This window comes from Lemur catta, chromosome 8 (genome assembly GCF_020740605.2).
Source record: "Lemur catta isolate mLemCat1 chromosome 8, mLemCat1.pri, whole genome shotgun sequence".
In the NCBI taxonomy this organism is placed as follows: Eukaryota; Metazoa; Chordata; class Mammalia; order Primates; family Lemuridae; genus Lemur; species Lemur catta.
In genome coordinates, this window is record NC_059135.1 from 7,673,786 (window position 1) to 7,695,408 (window position 21,623).

General features: G+C 47.1%; 2 protein-coding genes across 6 annotated transcripts in view; one reads left to right on the plus strand and one right to left on the minus strand.

Moving 5' to 3' along the window:
• ARMC9 (armadillo repeat containing 9) overlaps positions 1–21,623 on the minus strand; it is a 126,505-nt gene that overhangs the window by 27,152 nt on the left and 77,730 nt on the right. For all 5 annotated transcript variants that reach the window (XM_045559661.1, XM_045559664.1, XM_045559665.1 and 2 more), the window contains exon 20: positions 3,037–3,141. In XM_045559661.1, coding sequence (XP_045415617.1) covers positions 3,037–3,141 — 105 coding nt within the window. The remainder of the gene's footprint in view (positions 1–3,036; positions 3,142–21,623) is intronic.
• On the plus strand, positions 158–672 carry LOC123643856 (60S ribosomal protein L21-like). The gene has a single exon (XM_045559667.1). It carries the CDS (start codon positions 183–185, stop codon positions 663–665), a length of 483 nt encoding a protein of 160 aa, XP_045415623.1. The 5' UTR covers positions 158–182; the 3' UTR covers positions 666–672.

Genomic DNA, 21,623 nt, shown 5'->3' on the forward strand with positions numbered 1-21,623 from the left:
CTGGAGCCAGCGGACGCTGGAAGAAGCAGGAAGGATTGATTCTCCCCTTCTAGAGTCTCTGGAGGGAGCACAGCCCTGCCGACACCTTGATTTTGGACTCTGCCCTCCAGAACTGCAAGAGAATAAGTTTCTGTTGTTTTAAGCCCCTACTGGGAGCCGCCATCTTCCAGTAAATCGCCAAAATGACGAACACAAAGGGAAAGAGGAGAGGTACCCGATACATGTTCTCTAGGCCTTTTAGAAAACATGGAGTTGTTCCTTTGGCCACATACATGCGAATCTACAAGAAAGGTGATATTGTTGACATCAAGGGAATGGGTACTGTTCAAAAAGGCATGCCCCACAAGTGTTACCACGGTAAAACTGGAAGAGTCTACAATGTTACCCAGCATGCTGTTGGAATTGTTGTAAACAAACAAGTTAAGGGCAAGATTCTTGCCAAGAGGATTAATGTGCCTATTGAGCACATTAAGCACTCTAAGAGCCGAGATAGCTTCCTGAAACGTGTGAAGGAAAATGATCAGAAAAAGAAGGAAGCCAAAGAGAAAGGTACCTGGGTTCAGCTGAAGCGCCAGCCTGCTCCACCCAGAGAAGCACACTTTGTGAGAACCAATGGAAAGGAGCCCGAGCTGCTGGAACCTATTCCCTATGAATTCATGGCATAATAGGTGTCTCACACTTTGTGAGAAGCAGTGGAGAGGAGCCTGAGGTGCTGGGACTGGATCCATGCATGGCACACTTTGTAAGAAGCATAAGAAAAGGACCTTGAGCCTTGTTGGAACCTATGCCCTGTGAGTTCATGGCATAGGAGACAAACCTAATAAAAGCCGCTAGACTCTAAAAAAAAAAAAAAAAAAAAAAAAAGCCCCTACTTTGTGGTCCTTTATTACCGAGTCACAGGAGACGAAGGAACTCGGCTGTCCTGTCTATGCAGCGATGCTGTCTGTACTGCCTTCTCACAACTCACGTCTCCACCCAACAGCCCCGACACCACTGGGACAAGCAAGCACGCGTGGAGTTTCTCTTATGTTAGATCAGAAATATTTTCTGTGATGAACGGATTGCACATATATGTCCAGGAGATTTAGAACTGCCCATTACGGGAAAATGATACCATTTCAGATGGCATTACCCCAGGGTGACTGACTGATTTGAGGGCACTGTCCCTTTGTGCCTCACCAATTTGCAAGATTAAACTTGCATTGCTGTTGTTAAAAATCTTTTCCATATCAACAGAAGGCTCACCCACAGCATCTCCGCGTGTAGAGGCACCATACATGATCAGCTGAGGGCTAGATTCAGGGTTCTGTCTGGCCCGGCTGCAAATGACCATCCTTGAGGACATTTCTGCACGTGCGTGGCTGTGTCTGGGACTGCGAGGCAGGGGCACATGCACTGTAGGCTCGAGGCATCGCCGCCTGCCCTCCCGAGGAGCCCCACCAACCTGCCTTCTCTGCTCTCATCGCCTGCCCGTGGAGCAGAGCGTCTTGCAGATGCTTGTATCCTGTCAAACGGAGCGCAATCTCTCGGACAAAGCCAGCCTTCTTCCAATGGGAAACAAAGGCCTAGTCATGGCTCGAGACGTCTATCAACAGCCTGGAACCTTGGACTGCCTCACTTCTGACCTTTACGGGCACCTCCCCACTTGACCTAATGTAAACAGAGCCTCCATGGTCCATTAGGCCCCTTTGATCCTTGAGACTTTCTAAGGACAATGGCGGGGTCCTGCCCAGCAGCCCCATCCATGGCTGGGGGTAGCTGTGGTTCCCTGCCCCATCCCCCTTCTGTCACCTCCCCATCCCCCTTCCTTCTCTTGCTCCTACAGTCTACTCTCTGCAAAGCAGCAGAGTGAAAATGTGTGTTTATATTAAAACATAAATCAAACCGAGTCACTGCTTTGTTCTCAACCTCCTGTGGTTTCCTAGCTCTTGTAGAGTAAGATCCACACAGCCCCACAATCTGGCCTTTGGCTGTCCCTCCAACCTCAAGTTCCACCAGCGTGCACTGCCCTCCAGCCTGGAGCCCCTAGAAGTTCCGCAGATGATGAGGAAGGGACAAGGGCCAGGTGACCAGGGGCCCAGTGTTTCGGGCATGTGGGAAGGCCTGCCTGGGGGTGGCAATGGGAACAGGCAGGTGTGCTCTGCTGCCACCTGCTCCCATAAAGGCTCAGGCCACCCGCATACACCATCTTCCTCCTTCCCAAGTCTCCGCTTTGCCAGTCAACTGTTGAGAGAGAGACTGGCTCCCTCCTCCCCTCCAACGTCAGCCTGCCTAATTAGATTTTGAGGTCCATGTTACTGACCCAGCTTCACCCGCCAGCTTCAAAGCTCTAGGGGCCCCTTTCCATGACCATGACCTTTACACTACGTGCCCGATGCAGGGCTTCAGCCTGGGTGGGGACCTCAGCCCTTACAGTTGCCCCTCCCTTCCGAAACTTCAGACACCAGCACCGCCTGCCCATCGCGAGACACCTGCAGGGCCTGGCACTGCCACCATCTCCTGGGTGAGCGGCAGCTCCCTCCTGGCTCATGCCCTGCCCTGTATAGCTGGGGGGTCATAATCCAGGGGCTCTCGGTTCTCCTCAGGCTCCCCTGACTGTTCTCAGGGCTCCCTTCCTTCTCCCTCTCCTGACGTGCTGGAACACCCTTCCATGCTTAGCCCTCACTGTCTCCCTCTCCACACTCTGCTGCCGTGGGCAACCTCATGGGCTCTGGTGTTTCAGCTACCACCCCTGTGCCGATGACTTCCAAACCTGTCCCATCCTCCCTTCTAGCAGACAAGGCACACGGACACCAAACAGCAGCGTGTAGGCGCCTACTCCTAAGGCCAGGCAGATCTTCAGATGCTACGGTGGCTCCTGACACATCCCTGCTGGTCTACTTTCCCCCAACCCCCTCTGTACACCTGCAGGTCTGTCTGTGACAGGCGGCTAGGGCCACCGAGAGCAAGCTGGCTAGCACGGACCTTCTCATAAACACGTCCATCAGTGTCCGTCTAAACTCTCTCTGTCAGGACCCCCCTTCATGTGGCACTTACTCCCAGGTACTCCGTGGTCAGAAGCTTCTCGCCTGACAGTTCTCCAAGCTGGGGCTGGATCAGTTCATCTTTGTCCAGGTCAGCTTCCATGGTGTCATGGTCTTCCTGTTTCAAAGGAGACACGGGTGAATGCTCTAGACACCTGGCCACAAGCTCCCCGGTGGCAGCTCCCAGAATGTGCAGCTGCCATGGAACAAGAAGGCCTCAGCCGACCACAGCAACTCGCAGGCTTACGTTCCAAAGGGTCTCGGGGCTGCCAGCCCTCTGCTCGCAACCTCTCTGTGAGGATGAGAGGGAGGATGCCACCCAACCTGTCCCTGAAGCTGGGTGCCTAGGGAACACTTCCTGGCTATAAGTGTGTGGAGGTTCCGTTATACCCTTAAGTCTCTCCTAATCACAGTTCTCAGAATTCTCTCTCTGAGGTGAAGGTAGCACATGAACAGCCAAATCAGTCAGCCTACAAATAACTATTAAATATTAAGCATCTTCACATGCACAAGGAGATAGGAAACCATCTATGGCCTGGTGCGGTGGCTCACGCCTATAATCCTAGCACTCTTGGAGGCCGAGGTGGGAGGATTGCTCGAGGTCAGGAGTTCGAGACCAGACTGGGCAAGAGCGAGACCCTGTCTCTATTAAAAGTAGAAAGAAATTATCTGGACAGCTAAAAATATATAGAAAAAAATTATCCAGGCATGGGGGCACATGCCTGTAGTCCTAGCTACTCGGGAGGCTGAGGCAGGAGGATCGCTTAAGCCCAGGAGTTTGAGGTTGCTGTGAGCTAGGCTGACGCCACAGCACTCTAGCCTGGGCAACAGAGTGAGACTCTGTCTCAAAAAAAAAAAAAAAAATATATATATATATATAAATAAATAAAAAAATATATATATATATAAAATACAATTTACAATTGCTTTAAAAAAAGAAAGAAAATACTTAGGTATAAATCTAACAAAACATACAAGATTTGTATGCTGAGAACTACAAAATTCTAATGAAAGCAATGAAAGAGGATCTAAATAAATGTAGAAACATACCTCTCTTATGAATTAAAGACTCGACATAGTTAAAATATCAGTTTTCCCCATATTGACATACAGGTTTAATATAATTTCTATCAAAATCCCAGCAAGAGTTTTTGTAGTTATATACAAGATTATTTATATGGAGAGGGCAAAGGAACTAGAATATGCAAAGACAATTTTGAAAAAGAAGAACAATATGGGAGGGCTCAGTCTACCTGACTCTAAGACTTACTAGACAGCTACAGGAATGCAGATTGTGCGCCACTGGCAGAGCGGCAGACGCATAGATCAATGGAATGGAACAGAGAACTCCAAGAGAGACCTACAGGAAGATGCCCAGAGGATTTTTGACATGGTACGAAAGCAATTCAATGAGGAAGGATGGCCTTTTTAACAAATGGTGCTGGGCCAACTAGACAGCCATAGGAAAAAAACTGAACCTCAACCTAATTCTTATGCCTTATACAAAAATTAACTCAAAATGGATCATGGACTTAAATGTTAAAAAAACAGTAGAAGATCTTCAAGATCCAGGCCTAGGCAAAGAGTTCTTAGAACTGATACCAAAAGCATAATCCACACATACAAAAAAATTTGATAAACTGGATTTTATCAAAAGTTTAAAAAACTTACTCCATGAAAGCCCCTGTTAAGAGTATGACAAGAAAAGCTACAGACTGGGAGAAAATATCTGGAAACCACATATTTACAGAGGACTAGTATCTAAAAAATATATATTCATAGAACTCTCAAAACTCAACAGTAAAAAACCCAAACACTCCACTCTAATTAGAAAATGGGCAAAAGATACGAAGAGGCATTTCACTGAAGAGGATATACAGATGGCAATAAGCACATAAAAAGATATTCAATATCATTACCCATTAGGAAAATGCAAATTAAAGCCACAGTGAGATATCACTATGTGCCTAGCAGAATGGCAAAAATAAAAACCGCGACACCATCGATCGCTGGCAAGGATGCAGAGAAACGGGTACACTCATATGTTGCTGATGGAAATGTAAAATAATTCAGGTCCTCTGGAAAACAGTTTGGCAGTTTCTTAAAAAACTAAACATGCAACTACATACAATCCAGCAATTACACTGCTGGGCATTTATCCCAGAGAAATAAAAACTTACTGGCATATAAAAATCTGTACATGAACGTTTCTAGCAGCTTTACTCGTAATAGCCAAAAACTGGAAACAACAGACATCGTCCAGCAAGAGAATGGTTAAACACACTGCGGTACCTCCACGCCACAGTATACACTTAGGAAGACAAAGGAATGAACTGCTGATGGACACAAATTTGGATGAATCTCTAGAGAATTACTTGTGTGAAAAAAGCCAATCCTCAGTGGCTGCATACTATATGATTTCATTTATATAACATCCTTGAAATGACAGAATTATGGACATGGAGAACAGATCAGTGGTTGCCAGGGGTCACAGAAGAAATGAGGGTGGGAGGGAGGTAGGTGTAGCTATAAAAGGGATCCTTGTGGTGATGGAAATGTTCTGGATTGTGACTGCATCAGTGTCAATATTCTGGTTATGATATTGTACTATAGTTTTGCAAGATGTTACCATTGGAGGAACTGGGTAAAGGGTACACAGGATTTTTCTGTACCATTTCTAACAACTGCATGTAAATCTACAATTATCTCAGGCAGTTTTCAAATTAAAAAAGAGTTAAAAACAAAAACATAGCATATATGGGGTGTCACAAAGCTGCGTATAACCAAATGCCAGCTGAGCAGCATACACGGTAACACTGAGGCTTCCTTCAGACCTAGCCCGTCCTCTGCACGTTAAATTAGACAGCCAGCCCTTCCGCCACGGAGTGTTAGCTAAGAAAGCAGGGAGCTGCCAGAAGGAGAACAGGGAAAGAGGGGCCCTGGAGGAAGGTGGCAGCCAAGTGCTGGTATGGTCTCTGGGATGGTGACAACGGTCCCTGAGATGATCTAACCAAGCCTGCCCTTGATTCCTTGCCCGCCAACAACCTGCGACTGTCATTTGGCTCTCTATATGTGCCAACAGGAAGAGAGAGCTCTATTCTGCAAAACGAGTACCCTGTTCTCATTTCAGACTAATTTCTAGTCATTCTGGATGTCCCGGTCTTTGGTGAATTTGATTTATCTGAGTCAGTTTCCAAGGGATATGAAGGCTCAAACACCTGGGCCTGGGGGGCTGGGAGCTGGGCCCTGGAATGAGAGGCCGCCTGTCCTAGGGCTGCCTTTGGGTAGGGCCGTGCAGGGGGAGCGGCCCCTGCTTCTTTAGATTCTCTTTGGCACACAGGCTGTCAGTGCCACCCACCATCACTAGATGGTGTCACCCTGGGCTAGGCTGTCTTAAGAAAAGGGAATTTGACTTATTCTATATAGTCCCTAAAGGCAGGCCAGAATCAGCAGAATGAGAGGCAGGTTCCAGATCAATCTACAGCCTGTTCTAACAGTCAGCACTGTCTTACTCACGGATGGGCTGCTGCAGAGATACTATGCTCACTGCCTCGCATCTGGGGGCATTTATGTGATGCCCCCTTACTATAGATCCATTAGGGAACCCACTCCACATTCCCAGTCCTTTATACATCCACAATGGCTCTGTGTGGATTCATTTTATTATACCTATTTTTCTGCTGTGGAAACTGAGGTCCAGGGAAGTGACAAGTCCCAGGTCTTTCTGAACTCGGCCCCTGGGCCCTGGAGGAGGCATAGGCGGGACTGCCCCGGCCCTGGGGCCTGGCTGAGATTGAGCTCAGCAGGGAACAGAGAGAGTGCAGGGCGGGAGTCTTTCTGGAGCCTACCTCCACGTGTCCACGGTGATCTAAGCCCTGGTCAGGACTCATGCTCCACAGCCAGGGCAGCCACCTTCTCCTGCTGCTTCTCCTGAGGTCACAGCTCTGCCAAGTGCTAGCGACCTGCTACCCTGAAATATCCCTTGGAGTTCCTTGAAGGTAACCTGTCTGAGGCCCTACCCCGAGGTCAACCCTGGGACAGTCAATCTCATCTAAGATTTATGCTGTTGCTTTGGCTTAGAGTTTAGTTTACCAAAATAGCAACATCTTAGTGATCAAAGAGTGTATACATGTTATATGATTATTTTAGGAAGACGACTGCTCCTTGTGAACCAGGGCAGCGGGCTCTGTAGTCTGCGTGAGTGGCAGCCCTGGAGTAGGGTTTCATCCCTTCTACAGGGAACTGAGCCCTGGAGGTCAAGGCTGGAACTGGGCAAACCAATCACAGTTTACTGCAAGTATTGGCGATACACCACTTCCCTGGCAGCAGGGAATAGAAACTTAAGAAACAAAGCAAATGTCCACATTCCTCTTCAGTGAGAAACAGTCAATGGCTAACTGCAATCAATGCTAGCGAAAGTATTTCTTTACCCAGGACAAGAAGTACATATGTAAGACTCATTCATTTGCAGATCAACCTCTATATATACAAACTAGCAAACAACACAATCTCAATCACAAAGTTAGTAAGAGATTCACTTAGTATTTAAATATTTATTTATTCCATTTTGCTATTTTAAAATTAAAAGTGTTGAAGTTGTGTTTTATTCTTTTGCTTTTTATCTTTGAGAAAGAGTCTCATTCTGTTATCCAGGCTAGAGTGCAGTAGCACAATCATAGCTCACTGCAGTCTCCACTCCTGGCCTCAAGCAATCCTCCTCCCTAAGCCTCTGGAGTAGCTGGGACTACAGACGTGCACCACCATGCCCAGCTAATTTTTAAATTTTTGGTAGGAACAGGGGCTTGCTATGTTGCCCAGGCTGGTCTTGAATAACTGATCTCAGGTGATCCTCCCACCTTGGCCTCCCAAAGACCTGGGATTATAGGCATGAGCTACCATGCCTGGCATGATAAGGTTTCTAATTCCACGTTGCAACTATGTGAATATGAAGCTGTTTTTAATTAAAAGTACTTTATAGGCTGGGCACGGTGGCTCACGCCTATAATCCTAGCACTCTGGGAGGCCAAGGTGGGAGGATCGCCTGAGGTCAGGAGTTTGAGACCAGCCTGATCAAGAGCGAGACCCTGTCTCTCCTAAAAATAGAAAAAAATTAGCTGGGTGTGATGGCACATGCCTGTAGTCCCAGCTACTCAGAAGGCTGAGGTAGGAGGATTGCTTGAGCCCAGGAGTTTGAGGTTGCTGTGAGCTAGGCTGACACCATGGCACTTTAGCCTGGGCAACAGAGTGAAACTCTGTCTCAAAATAAATAAATAAATAAACCTACTTTATAATTAAATTCTTTGAAAATTAATGGGCCTTTCTTAACTTCTAAAAACACGGGACAGTTTCTGCATTTGGTACTTAATATATGCAACCCACTAATAAACATTAACTTGAATTGCAGCTTACTAATGTGAGTTTGGGGCCAGAGGAAGAACCAGGGCCCCACAGTTGACCTGCTCACAACATGAACTATTTGCTTCCTCATCTTAGTTTCTCTAGCACATGCTTTAATGTAAAATGCATAGATGTAAGCAAACTGATGTGAAAATGAGCATTAAATTGATAGCTCTTGGTAAAAAAGCTTGGGACTGAGGTTCTAATTTGGACAGACATGATTCTTGGCAGTGCCTCAGCGTCTCCATCTAGTGAATGGGATTACCTGGCTGCTTCCTTTAACGTCATGACTTACTAATTGAAGACATTACTTAAGTTCTTTGATTTTGAAAAGATGTGATACTGTGTAGATATAGACAAGTCAGTCGCGGTTTCTGAGAAGTACGAACACATCAGTTAAAAGGAAGCAGGGGCAGCGCCAGGACTCCAGAACGGGGAAGAGCAAAAGTAAAATGAGCTGTGCTGGTGGGGACAGAAAGTCAACCTAACAAAGCCGCCGGAGCTTCATTAACCCGTTTCCAGCAACGCTTGGGAGGCTACAGCAGGCAGAGACTCGGGAAGGCAGAGGGTACTTCTAGATGCGGTGGGAAATGTAAGCAGAGAGCCTGCCAGAAATGATGCCTGCTGATAGCGGGCACTTGGTCCACTTTTGCAGTCAGTGCCAAGTGGATTAAAACAACCCAGAGGATGTATGAGGCCTTTCTGAAATGGGCAAACCGAGAGGTGAGGGCCAGGAGGCACCCTGATGCGTCTGCTTGGGGAGGGCCAGCTGCTTGCCATCATTTCTCCCCCAGTTTAGGTGGAGGAATCTTACCCACCTCACTCAAGCGCCAGCAGCTGAGCACGGCTACGCTCCCTCCGGTGCCGGGTGCCCACGCGCAATCTGCACCGGCCACAGCGCTAACCTGTGTGAGGCGCTCGGGATTCCAATCCAGCAACATACTTTAGAATCTACTTGGTGGAGTAAGGGAGTGATGGATAAGGAAATGCTTCAAGACTAAATGCCTCCTTAGGGCGGGTCTTAAATACCATTGTTGGAGGAATTTTACTAAAATTACTGGTCTTTATGTACTTTAACAGACTGCATCAGATTACTAATGTTAGAGCTCAGTGATAAGCGATTACTTCAAGAAATTAAGAATGCCTCACAAAAAAGGCACTTGAGCTGAGATGAATTTAGATGTTCTAAATGAAGCTTCCCTATAGCAGCTTGGTGACCTTTTGACACTACAAGATTCTTAACTGGAGGCTTTAGATACATAATACTCCAGACAAACCAGATTCTAAGCAATTGGCCTGAAAACAGAACTAAGGTTGACCACTCAATGCATTTGAAAACTCAGATTCCTACAGATACGATGCAGAGAGCAGAACGTTTTCAAGCGGTTTTACATATGACAAGTGAAAGTATCCAGTGTGTTTTCCACTTGAAAGAGTTATAAAACTTCTACAAGCAGTTTAAATTTGAGACACCTTCTCAGAACACTGAATTGTAAATCTTACTCTTTTCAAAAATAAGGGAAAAGCACTCTACCTGGGAGAGCAAGGGTGGATTGAGGTGACCAGGCCGGGTGTGTGTGTGTGTGTGTGTGTGTGTGTGTGTGTGTGTGCGCGTGTGTGTGTGTGTGTGTGTGTGTGTGTGTAATCCACACATCTCCCGAGTGGAATGGGCCTGTTGGTGTGTGTAGCTTTCTTCCTGAGCATGCGCCTGGCACTGCAGGTGGAAGCAGGTTCCAGATCCTTGAGGGCGTAGGGAGAAGTGGCTTTCTGCATCAACATCACTCACGAAATGCATCCCAGGCTATGACAGCTGCTCTAACAACCACACCAGTTCCTTAAATAACCATGTGACCGAAACCAGAGAGCTCTAACGCCCTTTACTTCCCTAATTCTTCCAATCTCTTGTGTTCACTGCTCAGTTTGCATAAACTTTTTCTGAAGTCTAAAAATAGCAAGAGATACGGAGATGATGGCAAAGTTGCCCTAGAAAAACAGGGCTTATCACTGTATTTAATGTACAGAGTCAGAGGAGCCCTGGAGGCTCGAGAGGACTGGAAGTGACAGGCAGGAAACAGCTTTGCGGAGACCAGAGGAGGAACCGGCATCACGGCAGCACCACAGACCCCACACCCCCAGGGGGTGAGGGTAACTTACACACGGCTCCTTCTAAGCAGGGGCTCCGATGAGTGTGCTCAGGAGACAAGGGGCGAAGAGGAACAAAAGACCTAGGGACCAAGACAAGTGTGTCCCCTCCCCAACCTGGAGTCAGTAAGGATGGGGCTAGCTAGCAAGAAACCACCACACCAGAACTGGAAACATACCCTGGCACCATGAAGCATTTTCTTACACGTCAGAAGGAATGTCATAAAGAAAAAGCTATTGTTCAATACATTGTGTATGTTCTGAAATAATGTTTAGATGAAACTTCAAGCTCTCAAAGAAAAAAAATCAGAAAAACTCATAGGCTGCTGATACCAGAAGTCTCTTCTGGGAAGGGCCTGGCTCCAGGATGCCTCCCACCCCTCCTGTCCCCCACTGAGGGGGCTCAACTCCTCTGCTGGCTGCTTTCCACCCCGGCTCCATCCTGGCTGCCCACTGGCCTTTGTCCTCCACTGCTGTGGCCAGAAAACACACAGGGAAACTCCATTCCAGCAGACTCTGGTTTGCATCAAGCCAGTCTGCCTCCAGATCACGAGGATGACGTCAGAAAGCTAACAGGCATTGCATCCGGGCTGCCTTTGACCTGGATTATTTCCTTGGATCCTCACAACTGCCTGATGAAAAGGGTATTGATAGTCTCACTTACAGATGAGAACACTGAGGCTTGCGGGGTAACTAACTTGTCCAGGGCCACACAGCGAAGGGTGGGGCAGGACTCAAACCCAGGCTCTCTGCTACTGAACGCTTTTTTGGTATTCAGATTCGACACTCACAGCTGGACATTCAGCAGGTATTAATCAGGCAGCTGCAATTTTCTAGGGTCTTTGTGTGTGGGGGGGTACAGAGAGGCTTCTGGCTTGGCCCTGTCTGTTCCCTGTTGTCTTGGACTCGGAATGAGGACAGGGACAGCATGCTGATCAAATGCACACTGACACGGGACAAGAATTTGACCCGAGATCCCAGTGAGCTGCAACAATCAGCTGACCTGCCGAGAAGCTACCTACCAGTGATGAAGACAGTGTCCCCCCTGGGCAGTGCCACCACCCCCTCCCCTCCTTTTCTGGGTTAGCCTTATTCTGCGTAGCTTCAGAAGGACCAACCAGTGGATACTGTATGGGAAGAAAGGAAAGAAGAAAACTATCATTTTTGGGTAACCACTATGGGCCACAAATTAACTCACTGATCTCAACATCTCTGTTATGCTTATTTATCCCTATTTTTACAGAGGAAGAAACAAAGCTAGTAACGTAAATAAAAATATAAAGGTAGACTGGGGTCTTATTCAGTGGGGCTTTGAAGACCACTACTAGCAACTGAAGATTTTAGCAGGTGATGGGGAGCAGATAAATGTTTTTTAAAAGGGATCGTGTGAATGTGTGATAGGTTCAGCTCCTTTGGAGAGCAATTTGGCAGTGTTTAGTAAGGACGGGACCCTCGTGCCCCTTGAATCGGCAATTCCACGTCCAGGGGTGAATTATGGAGAAGCACTCACACACACATGAGGAAACATGGAAACTCTCTGTGGTTTATTCTTACAATGAAATACCACATAAGCAGTTAAATGGGTGAACTAAGGCAGTACGCATGCTATGAGTAAATCTCTAACACATAATGTTGAATGAAAAAAGCAAGTTGGTAAACAATTCATTTATACAATATTAAGCCATTTATGTAAAATTAAAAACCATAAAACAACAGTGCAGATTGTTTATGGAGACAAAGACAGTGACGAAGGCCCAGAATCATCTGCGGAATTTATACACCAACTTCAGGACAGTGGATAATTCTGGGGAGGTGAGCAGAGGAGAGAGATGAAGGGATAGAGTCACAGCTGTCTGTTCTGTTACTTTCTGTACTTTCTAAAAGTTTAAAATGTTCCCTAATTTAAAAATTAAGTGATCATGTCCCCATGTGATCTAAGCCCTGCTTTAAGAAGATGGTCTGGCGGCCACATGCCGGACGAGCTGGGAAGGGAAGAGGCTGAAGGCTGGGAAGTTAGTTCAGAGAGGGGAACGCGGCTTCCGCTAGGATGTGGAGCAGAAAAGGAAATGAAGCGGGAGATGAAAGTGGCTTCAGAATGAAGAGACACAGCTCACAGAAACCATCTGGAAGATGGTGACAAAGGACGAGGGAGCGAAGAATCACAGATCGCTGGGCAGTTTAAGGAGGGCCTGGGGCCGGAGGGCCTGGGGCCACCAGGTGATTTACGGGCCTCCTGGTATTTGTCAATGCCCACATCTGAGTATCTTCCCCAGGTGTGAGAAGCTGGGCTGAGCACTGCTCGAGTCCATGGTAGTTAGTGATCGGCCCATTTAGAGAAACTCAGGCTTGTACACGGCAGAGTCAGGGTCCAAACAGGGCCCCTGACCCTGAGATGGGAGAGGATTGCTACGGCCAAATGCCTCCTCAGTCTAGAAGTTCATGAGCTCCGCGAGGCTGCCTGGTCCCAGTGCCGTCAGGCTCCCTTCAAGTCCCAGGAATAGCCAAGCCCAGTCAACGACTCACTGAGTTCATGTGGCACTTTTACTTCTCATTGTAAATCAGTAAATTGGCACTCTGATCACTTACAGATGCTTAATACCTTCTAACACTTAACCTCTACAGCTTCCCACCTCTCTCAGGCTAGAACCTAATGTCCTTCCCAAGGCCCTAGGTGACCTGACCCTGTATCCTATTGCCTCGTTGTTCTTAGAAGGTCCCCGTGCACGTCTGCCTCAGAGCCTCGACAGAGGGCTCTTCCCGGCTCCACGAGGCTGACTCCTTAACTCCTTCCTGCTGTGTGGATCTCCAAAGCACTTACCACCACTGGACACATAATCTTTCTACTTGTTTATTTACAGCCAGCTTTCCCCCCACAGAATGTCTATTTTGTTTACTGCTATATCCTGGGGCCTGACAACTTCTGGTAATAGGACTGTGAGTAGGTCAGGCAAGTCCCCTCTACAGAAATCAAGTGTAAACTGTGACATGTTTACTAGAAATAATCATTTCAGTACACTGGAAAATGACCAAGGGCAGGCAACAGCTTGAGAGGTGCTTCACTGGGGAAGTGCCACCTCCTTGAGTAAGAACGGTGCAGTCCCAGCCTCCGAGCCTGGGGAGTTCCCACCTATTTCAGGCAGTGAAACCCCGGAAGGTGTGGACTGACAGTGTGGCGTGGTGGAGAGCAAGTGGCAGGCAAGGCAGCCACAAACTGAAGGGGGTATCTGCAAGCAGGAGAGCTACAGCAGCACCAAGACGTACAATCCCCACACATTTCTGACTGACTGCTGCATTATAGGTACGTGCAGAAAACTCCAGGGAACCCAGAGAAAATTAAAAGTCTCGGGAAACTTGCAGATTTTCTGTTCTTGTAATGCATTCCTCAACCCACATACACTCAAGTGGCAAAAAGTAGAAATCTTACTGGCTGAGGTCTCTGACTGACAAACTATGCATGTGAGACCCCTGGGACCGGGGAAAATAATACTGAGTGACACTGGTGGCTGCTTACCACAGAGGAGGTAGAGCTCTCAGTTTAAGAGAAGGCAGGTTAACTACTTACTAAAACAAACAAAACCAACAGCCCTCAGGCAAACAAAACAGCCCAGCACCCCAACAACACATTATCTACAGTGCTAGTTGTCAACCAAAGGCATTTCTAGACGTGGCAAAGAAACAGGAGAGTGTGACCCATACTTGGGGGGGAAAAAGTAGTCAAAGAAACTGACTTTGAGTGGGCCCAGATGTTAGTTAGTAAACAAAGACTTCGAAACAGCCATTATAGGCCAGGGCGTGGTGGCTCACACCTGTAATTCTAGCACTCTGGGAGGCCAACGCGGGAGGATCGCTTGGGCTCAGGAGTTCGAGACCAGCCTGAGCAAGAGCAAGATCGTGTCTCTACTAAAAATAGAAAGAATTAGCCGGGCATGGTAGTGCATGCCTGTGGTCCCAGATACTCCGGAGGCTGTGGCAGGAGGATTGCTTGAGTTAGGAGTTTGAGGTTGCCGTGAGCTAGGCTGACGCCATGGGTCTCGCCTGGGCAACAGAGTGAGACTCTGTCTCAAAAAAAAAAAAAAAAAAAAGCAGCTATTATAAATATGCTCAAGGAATTGAAGGAGAATGTGCTTGAGAGTTAAAGGAAAATATACTAAAAATGAGTAAAAAGCAGGAAATCTCAACAGAGAAATAGACACTAGAACCAAATGGAAACTCTAGAGCTGCAAAGTGCGATAACAGAAATGAAGTGTTGAGCAGATGGGCTCAAGAACAGGTAAGGGATGGCAGAAGAATCAGTTAACTGGAAGATGATCAAGAGAAAATATCTGGCTTAAAGAATAGAGAGAACAAACACTGAAATGTGTGGGCTCACGCTTGTAATCCCCACATTTTGGGAGGCCAAAGCAGGAGGATCACTCAAGGCCAGGAGTTTGAAATCAGCCTGGGCAACATAGCAAGATCTCACATCTACAAAAAATGAAAAAAATTAGCCGTGCGTGGTGATGCGCACCTATAGTCCCAGCTACTCATGAGGCTGAGGCAGGAGGATCGCTTGAGCCCAGGAGGTGGAGGCTGTAGTGAGCTATGATCGTGCCATTGCGCTCCAGCCTGGGCAACGAAGCAGAATCCTGTCTTGAAAAAAAAAAAAAAAAAAATCCAAAATGGATGATCCAAAAACTGACAGAATTAAAAGGCTGAAAGGGAAAATAGGCAAATCTACAATTTAATTAGAGATTTCTATACTTTTTTCTCAGTAATTGGGAGAGTGAGTAGACAGAAAAATCAGTAAGGATATAGCATAGTCCCAGCCAAATAATAGGTGCTTGATAAATATTTGTTAAATAGATGAATTCTAGCCAAGTCAGTTTTTGTAAGGTTCCCAGAGCTTGATCCGCTTGAGTGAACTGGAAGAAACAAAAAAGCTATTATACCACTGCCTGAACATACACCGCACACACCAGGCACCCTGCTCAGGGCGCTGCATGGATTACTTCACTTAGTCCTTACCACACTACTATTTGATTGTTAGGAAAATAGTGATAAATTTTCTGAAATTAAGACCAAAGGCTAGACCCTGGTAAAGCTAGGATAGATTTAGTATAAGATTCAGACTGAAAAGCCACTTGGCTTTTCCCATTTGGTAAGGTTCAACATAAACATCAATTTTGATTGCTAAAATGCTAACTTCAGTTGGAAAGAACATCTTAGTTTTTTGTCAAAAAATTTTTTTTGTGTGTGAAACTACAAAAGCCTGTTTTGTTTTATACACAAAAGCTACCTTAAGCTGGTCTGTTCTGAGATGCATGTCCCCGTGGCAGCAAGCACACCTTGCGCAGTGCGGCTTTGCCACTCTTCCCAGGGGGGATAAAGTCTATTTTTCTAGCCCCTTGAGTCTAAACTGGCCTTGTGACTTTGACCAGTAGGATGTGGCAGAAGTTGAGGCCCTGAGAATTCTGGAGCCTTAGCCTCGAAAGGCCTAGAAGTTTCCACCTTCACCGTTACGGAACTCGGAGAAGCCCAGCAAACTCACTGGAGGAGAGAGGGCATGTGGAGGAGAATGGAGATGCCCCTCTGACAGCCAGACAGCCAGACATAAGTGATACAACTTTGGACCTTCCGGCCCAGCTGACACCCAGCCAAATGCAGCCACATGAGTCCAGGTGAAACCAGCAGAGGACCTGACCAGCCAACCCACAGAATCGGGAGGAAAATATTGTTGTTTTTAAGCCACTAAGATTTGGGGTTAGCAAAGGTTAACCAACATGCTCACAAACATAACACTGAGCAAATGAGCCAGATCATGGGTGTATCACACCGTATGATTCCATTTATGTTAATTTCAGCAACAGGGCAAGAACTTGAGGGGTGGGTGGGCGTCTGAGTTACATAGGTGTATGTATCTTGCAAAAAGTCTCCAGGGCTTGGATCGGGTGAATCTGCCTTATTACACTCGTCTGGAGGGATCTCCACCCAGAAACCATCGGAACCCCCGCACGGTGTTCCATCTGGAGCCCGTGGTCAGTCAGGGAACATCTGCTCAACAGCTGGTACGTGCCAAGTGCCGTGCTAGGCAGTGCAGACCCTCTGGAGGACAAAAGCGATACTGCCCCTGTTCTGGTGGCACTCACAGTTCACTAATACAGAATAAGATGCAGCGTGAATAGCAGCTAAAATATGAATCAACCATGAAAGACAATATGAACATAAATATGAGAGAGTAGCACAAATCTGGCTGCTAGATGAATGGCATATTGAATTCTCTGTGGCGGCTCTCCCCACACAACATTAACTTTCACTTCTCTTCTGTCTTTTTCTATTTCAAGTGCACTCACTCTGCTTTTCCCTTTAAGATCTGACTTACATTTATCCGACTGCCCTTAGCAGCAGGTCACGGCTTCACTTTAACACGCCACACGCAACAAGTGCTTAACTGTCAGTTCTGCAGTCCTGGTCAGTCTACAAAACTGAGTGTGGTGCTTTGCTCACGTTGCTATTAACTGAAAATTGCCTCTATTTCTATGTTTTTTATAATAGACATACTCAATGTTTTACATAACAAATGTGGCACACAGAATTTAGATACAAAATGGCCCAATTTGAATAAAAAACGCCCTGGGCCCTTACAACCAAGCTGCAGTGATGCAAGCAAGGCCCTCGGTTACCGCCCAGTGCACAGACGCCTCAAATTCTGAAGGTGGAGGGGATGCAGGCCACACCCTAATTTCTCTCCAGTCATATTCCCAGATCAAGACACTAAGTGTTTCATCTTTGAATGAAAAGTCACAGTGACTGGATAGAGAGAAACATATTTATTTATTAAACAAAAATTGTAAAATGAAATAAGGCAGAATGCACTTAAGTGTGAGTATTAATCAAATAGTCAAAAACTAGAAACATGCTTCACTACATAAAATACACTATGATGTTATTCCAAAAATCTGAGATAACGGGAAAATCCATGCAGTACTTGGTAAAATTTTTTAAAAATTAGATAAGAGAGAAGACAAGTTTATTGTAGAGCACTGGTTGACCTTTTCTGCATCTGTTTCCATGGAAACGGATGTCAGACAAACAGGGTTTGCAAATGCCTAGGAACCATGAGGTGTCTACAGGCCCTCACCTTGTTTTGAGCTGATGTCTATTTCCATGGAAACCAGAGTGGAAATGAGGACAGCAGCCATGAGTCAGCCTGTTGGTGGTTCGTCCCCGCCAGGGTCTGAGAGCACAGGAGCCGCCTTACAGAAATAAACGAACTGAGAAGCTGAAAAGGCACCAGGAAAAAGCAAAAGGCCTCGCTGGGAAACACTGGTGTCTTTATTGACTTGGTTAAATAGTGGAAAGACCCGGCAAGTAGGACAGGCATAAGACAGACACTTCTTTGCTAATTAGGTAACAAGGAATTATAAGCATAGCCTGCTCCATGCCAAGCAAGCTGGCCACAAGGGGTGACCCATCAGAGGTGACACATGGAGGGCAGCTAGCCGTTGGCTCTTTGGACACACGCCCTGAAGCAGCTTCAAGTGGGTCAACAGTCTCACAGGTTATGTGCGGAGGCAGCTTGAGGAGGCGGGAAGCCCAAACCCTCAACAGTGTGCCTTTGCCTGTGGAACGTAAGGTCACCTGGGGGAAGCCTGGTTCTGTGCCTCATTGTTTCTGTTCTGCCACGTCATCCTACCTGCCTCCTCACGTGTATAAAGTCCAGTTTCTCCATACACACGATCTGCCCCCATCCGCAAGCCTGTGTTCCCCATTTTTACAAACAGCATCACCATCTTCCCAGCTACTAGGGTCCCATCTTCGGTTCCTAACTCCAAGCCCGGTGAGTTCCAGCTCCGGTGGGCCCAGCACCACTGCCACTCATGCCTGCGGGCTCTCACACCAGCCTGGGGCTAAATCTCAGTCCCACCAATTACTGCCCTGGGACCTTGAACAAATTTCTGAACCTCTCTCAACTTTGGTTTTCTCATCCATAAAATGGGACTAATAATAGCACCTACTTGGCAGAGGGTCGTGAAGAGGTAGAGAGAGCGCGCCAGGAAAGCTCTTGGCCTGTGCCCGCACACGGAAGCACTCAGCAAATACGGGCTGTGTGGTCATGCTAAGCTCTCGGGTCCCCAGGTAACTTGGATGAGGATGGCAGAGCAGGCTTCTGAAGGCACGGCTGTGCTCACACCTCTCCCAGCTCACAAACCTTCCGTGGGGCTCCGTTTTCTGCAGTCTGGCTCCAGCTCACCCTCCCAGCTCTGTCTCCCACTCCCCTCCAAGCTCCCTGAGCTGTGGCCAAACTGACGCTCCCTTGGTCGGCATCAGACGGGTGCTGTTGGTGCCCGCCATTCCTCAGCGGGAGGCTTACCTGCTCTGCAGTTCCCATCTGGAACTTGTGCTCTAACACCTCCCTTACTTGCTAAGTTTCTTCCCTTAGTTTTTAATAAAGGTGGGGCCAGGCTGTGGAAGCCATGTGTTTTAACCATGTTTTTCATTTTCTCTATTCTGATGCTTTGATATCTGGGGCCTACTGACCTTGCAGGGACTGCCCCTGCCAGGGCCAGCCAATTCCTAGAAATACCGAACAATGTGCCCCTGCGTGTGCTTTTCAAATATAAACCAACCCATCCAGAGCTCACACCCCAATCACCTCTCACAATCCTGGCCACTATCCATTTGCCCTAATCACCCCAGAGCCAGGTGTCAGACAGCTAGGGACGGTCCCTATGCCCAGAGCCCACTGAAATTATCCAAACTAGACAATTCTAAGCCTGCGTACCCTGCCTTGCCCTTTCTTTCCTGCGGAAATCACAATAAAGGCTCTTGCCCCCGTGAGCCTCCCCTGCCACTGCCTCCTGACCGACCTCAGTTCTTCCCCGTGTGGCCCATGGGGTGGCATGCCCCTGCCTCTTGGGCACTGTGAGTAACAAACTATCTTTTCCATGGCAATCATCCCTTGACCTGTTTGTCTTACTGAACCTCAAATCTTCTATTAATACACTACATTTTAAAACACCTGCGACGCCATATCCTTGTCTAAGGCTCCTCTATGGTGCCCGCCAGGGCCAGCGCAGGAGGGCAGGCCTGGTGCAGACGCCAGTACGTCATGTGGCTGCTGTACAGCCAGGTATGGTGGGCCTGGGGCAGATGCCGGCGGAGATCCTGAGGAGGAGGATGATGATGCTTTAAAATGTCGCATGGACTGTGCCAAATGCTTTGATATGTTTATCTTTTAGTGATGCCAGAACACCTGGGGATGTTAGAAAAGCCCCGGCCGGATTCAGTTCTGCTGCCCCACCTGGCCTTTGTGTGGATACTAATGTTTACACCCAGGGGCCATGTGTCGGTCAAGTACATCTAAAGAGAGCATCACATTAAGTTCTACCTTGAAAATTAATGATATAAAAATTTTTCAAAAAAGAAAAAGACCCAGTTTTCTGCTTTCTATCTTGCTTTAGGAAATATGGTTTTTATAAAACGTCTGGCCTTCCTGTGCCACAGTCAACCACACAAGATGGTCACTGGCTCTGAGCTTACTGCAGCACCCAGATGGCAAACCGCAGGCCCACCTGCCCCCCATGCCCTCCTTCCCGGCCTGACCAGCTTCATTTCCTCAGGAGCACATGTGCGTGTGCCAGTGGGCCAGGAGGAATGGCTGGGAGCGGAAGAACTGATAAGACGAAGGAGAAAGATTTGGCCGCCTGTCTGTCCTAGAGAGACCAGATGTAAGTGGTGTAATTAAAAACAGTTTTCAGAGCACTGCTAAGTTGACAACAGGATGCAATTTTCATTCCAAGCCTGTCCCAAGTGCCTCCAAGCCTCCTGCCAAGCTAGGCCAAGGTAGGAGCATCTTGAATACTGATGGAGAGTTCAGTGTTTCCTAAAGGAAGAAAGGGCACTTTAACAACACGGCTTGTCACCGGGCCTAGAAGAACATGCCCTTAAAGCAAGACAGATGGAGCAGAGCTGTTCCCAGGCAAAACCAAGGTGGAGTGGGGAGAACACCAGGGCAGGGGAGGGAAGGCCAAGGGCATCCTGTGGTCTGCATGGTGTCCTCCGGAGAAGCACCACTGGAGGAACCTCATGCCCCAGCCCCAGCCCCGCTCCTCAGGCCGGGTGCCCCAGCGCTCCATACCTGTGCTTAGGACACCTGCAGCTCCAGTCAAGAAGGGAAGGAAGAACACGAACACTGTAAAACTCTTGCTCTGTCTTAAGCTTCACTGTCGCTACCCCTGTTGTCCAAGACTCGTTGCCCAGATCCTTTGTGTGGGTACCTGTCCCGTGTTGTCATTTTCTATTGTCTCTTTGCCTGAGTTCTTAATCTTCACCTGTAGGGGCTCCTTAGTCATGACTGCTTGTATAGCTTGCTCGTTCCTAGCTTACTTAGCCTGTCTTCTTGGACTTAACTTCATGCCTTTAAGACTTATAAAAATTTCAAGTCCCTACCTAGCTAATTCTAATTTCACTTTGTTGGATCTATCGTGCAATGTGTCATTACAATTCCATTATAACACCAATACAACCAACAGCCACACTTTTCTATTTCTTGTCTTGAATTCTAAAACAAAGTATTAATTTGGCCATTGCACTGTTCCAACTCTCTATCAAATAGCTTCTTCAAATGATTCACATTTGAATTCATTCACATTTGAATTAATCATTTTCCAAATGATTTTGGATGTGAAAAAGGTAAATGGCAGTGACTCAAGTCATATGTGTTGGGTATTTAAACTAGATTTGAAGCACAGTATAAAAAGGCCTTAAAACAATGGAGACATGCTATGCTCACCGAATGAAGCATTCAAATTGTACAGATATCAATTCTCCTCAAATTGACCTACAGATTTACTGCAGTCCCCATCAAAATGCCAACTGTGGCGGGGAGGAATATAGGGAGGGAGGGAAAGTTTTCTGACTCACAGAAGGGAGGAAGCTATTTCAAATAAAACTTCAAATAAAAAATAAATATGATGAAAGCTATCTTTACCTTAAATTTTATAGATGTCAGTGATTTACCTTATTGTAACTTAGGTAACATAACACTTTGAATATTATGCCAGTTAAATTGGAGTGCAAATG

Coding starts and splice junctions, on each gene's coding strand:
- LOC123643856 (XM_045559667.1), top strand. CDS start 183: ATGACGAACACAAAGGGAAAGAGGAGAGGTACCCGATACATGTTCTCT.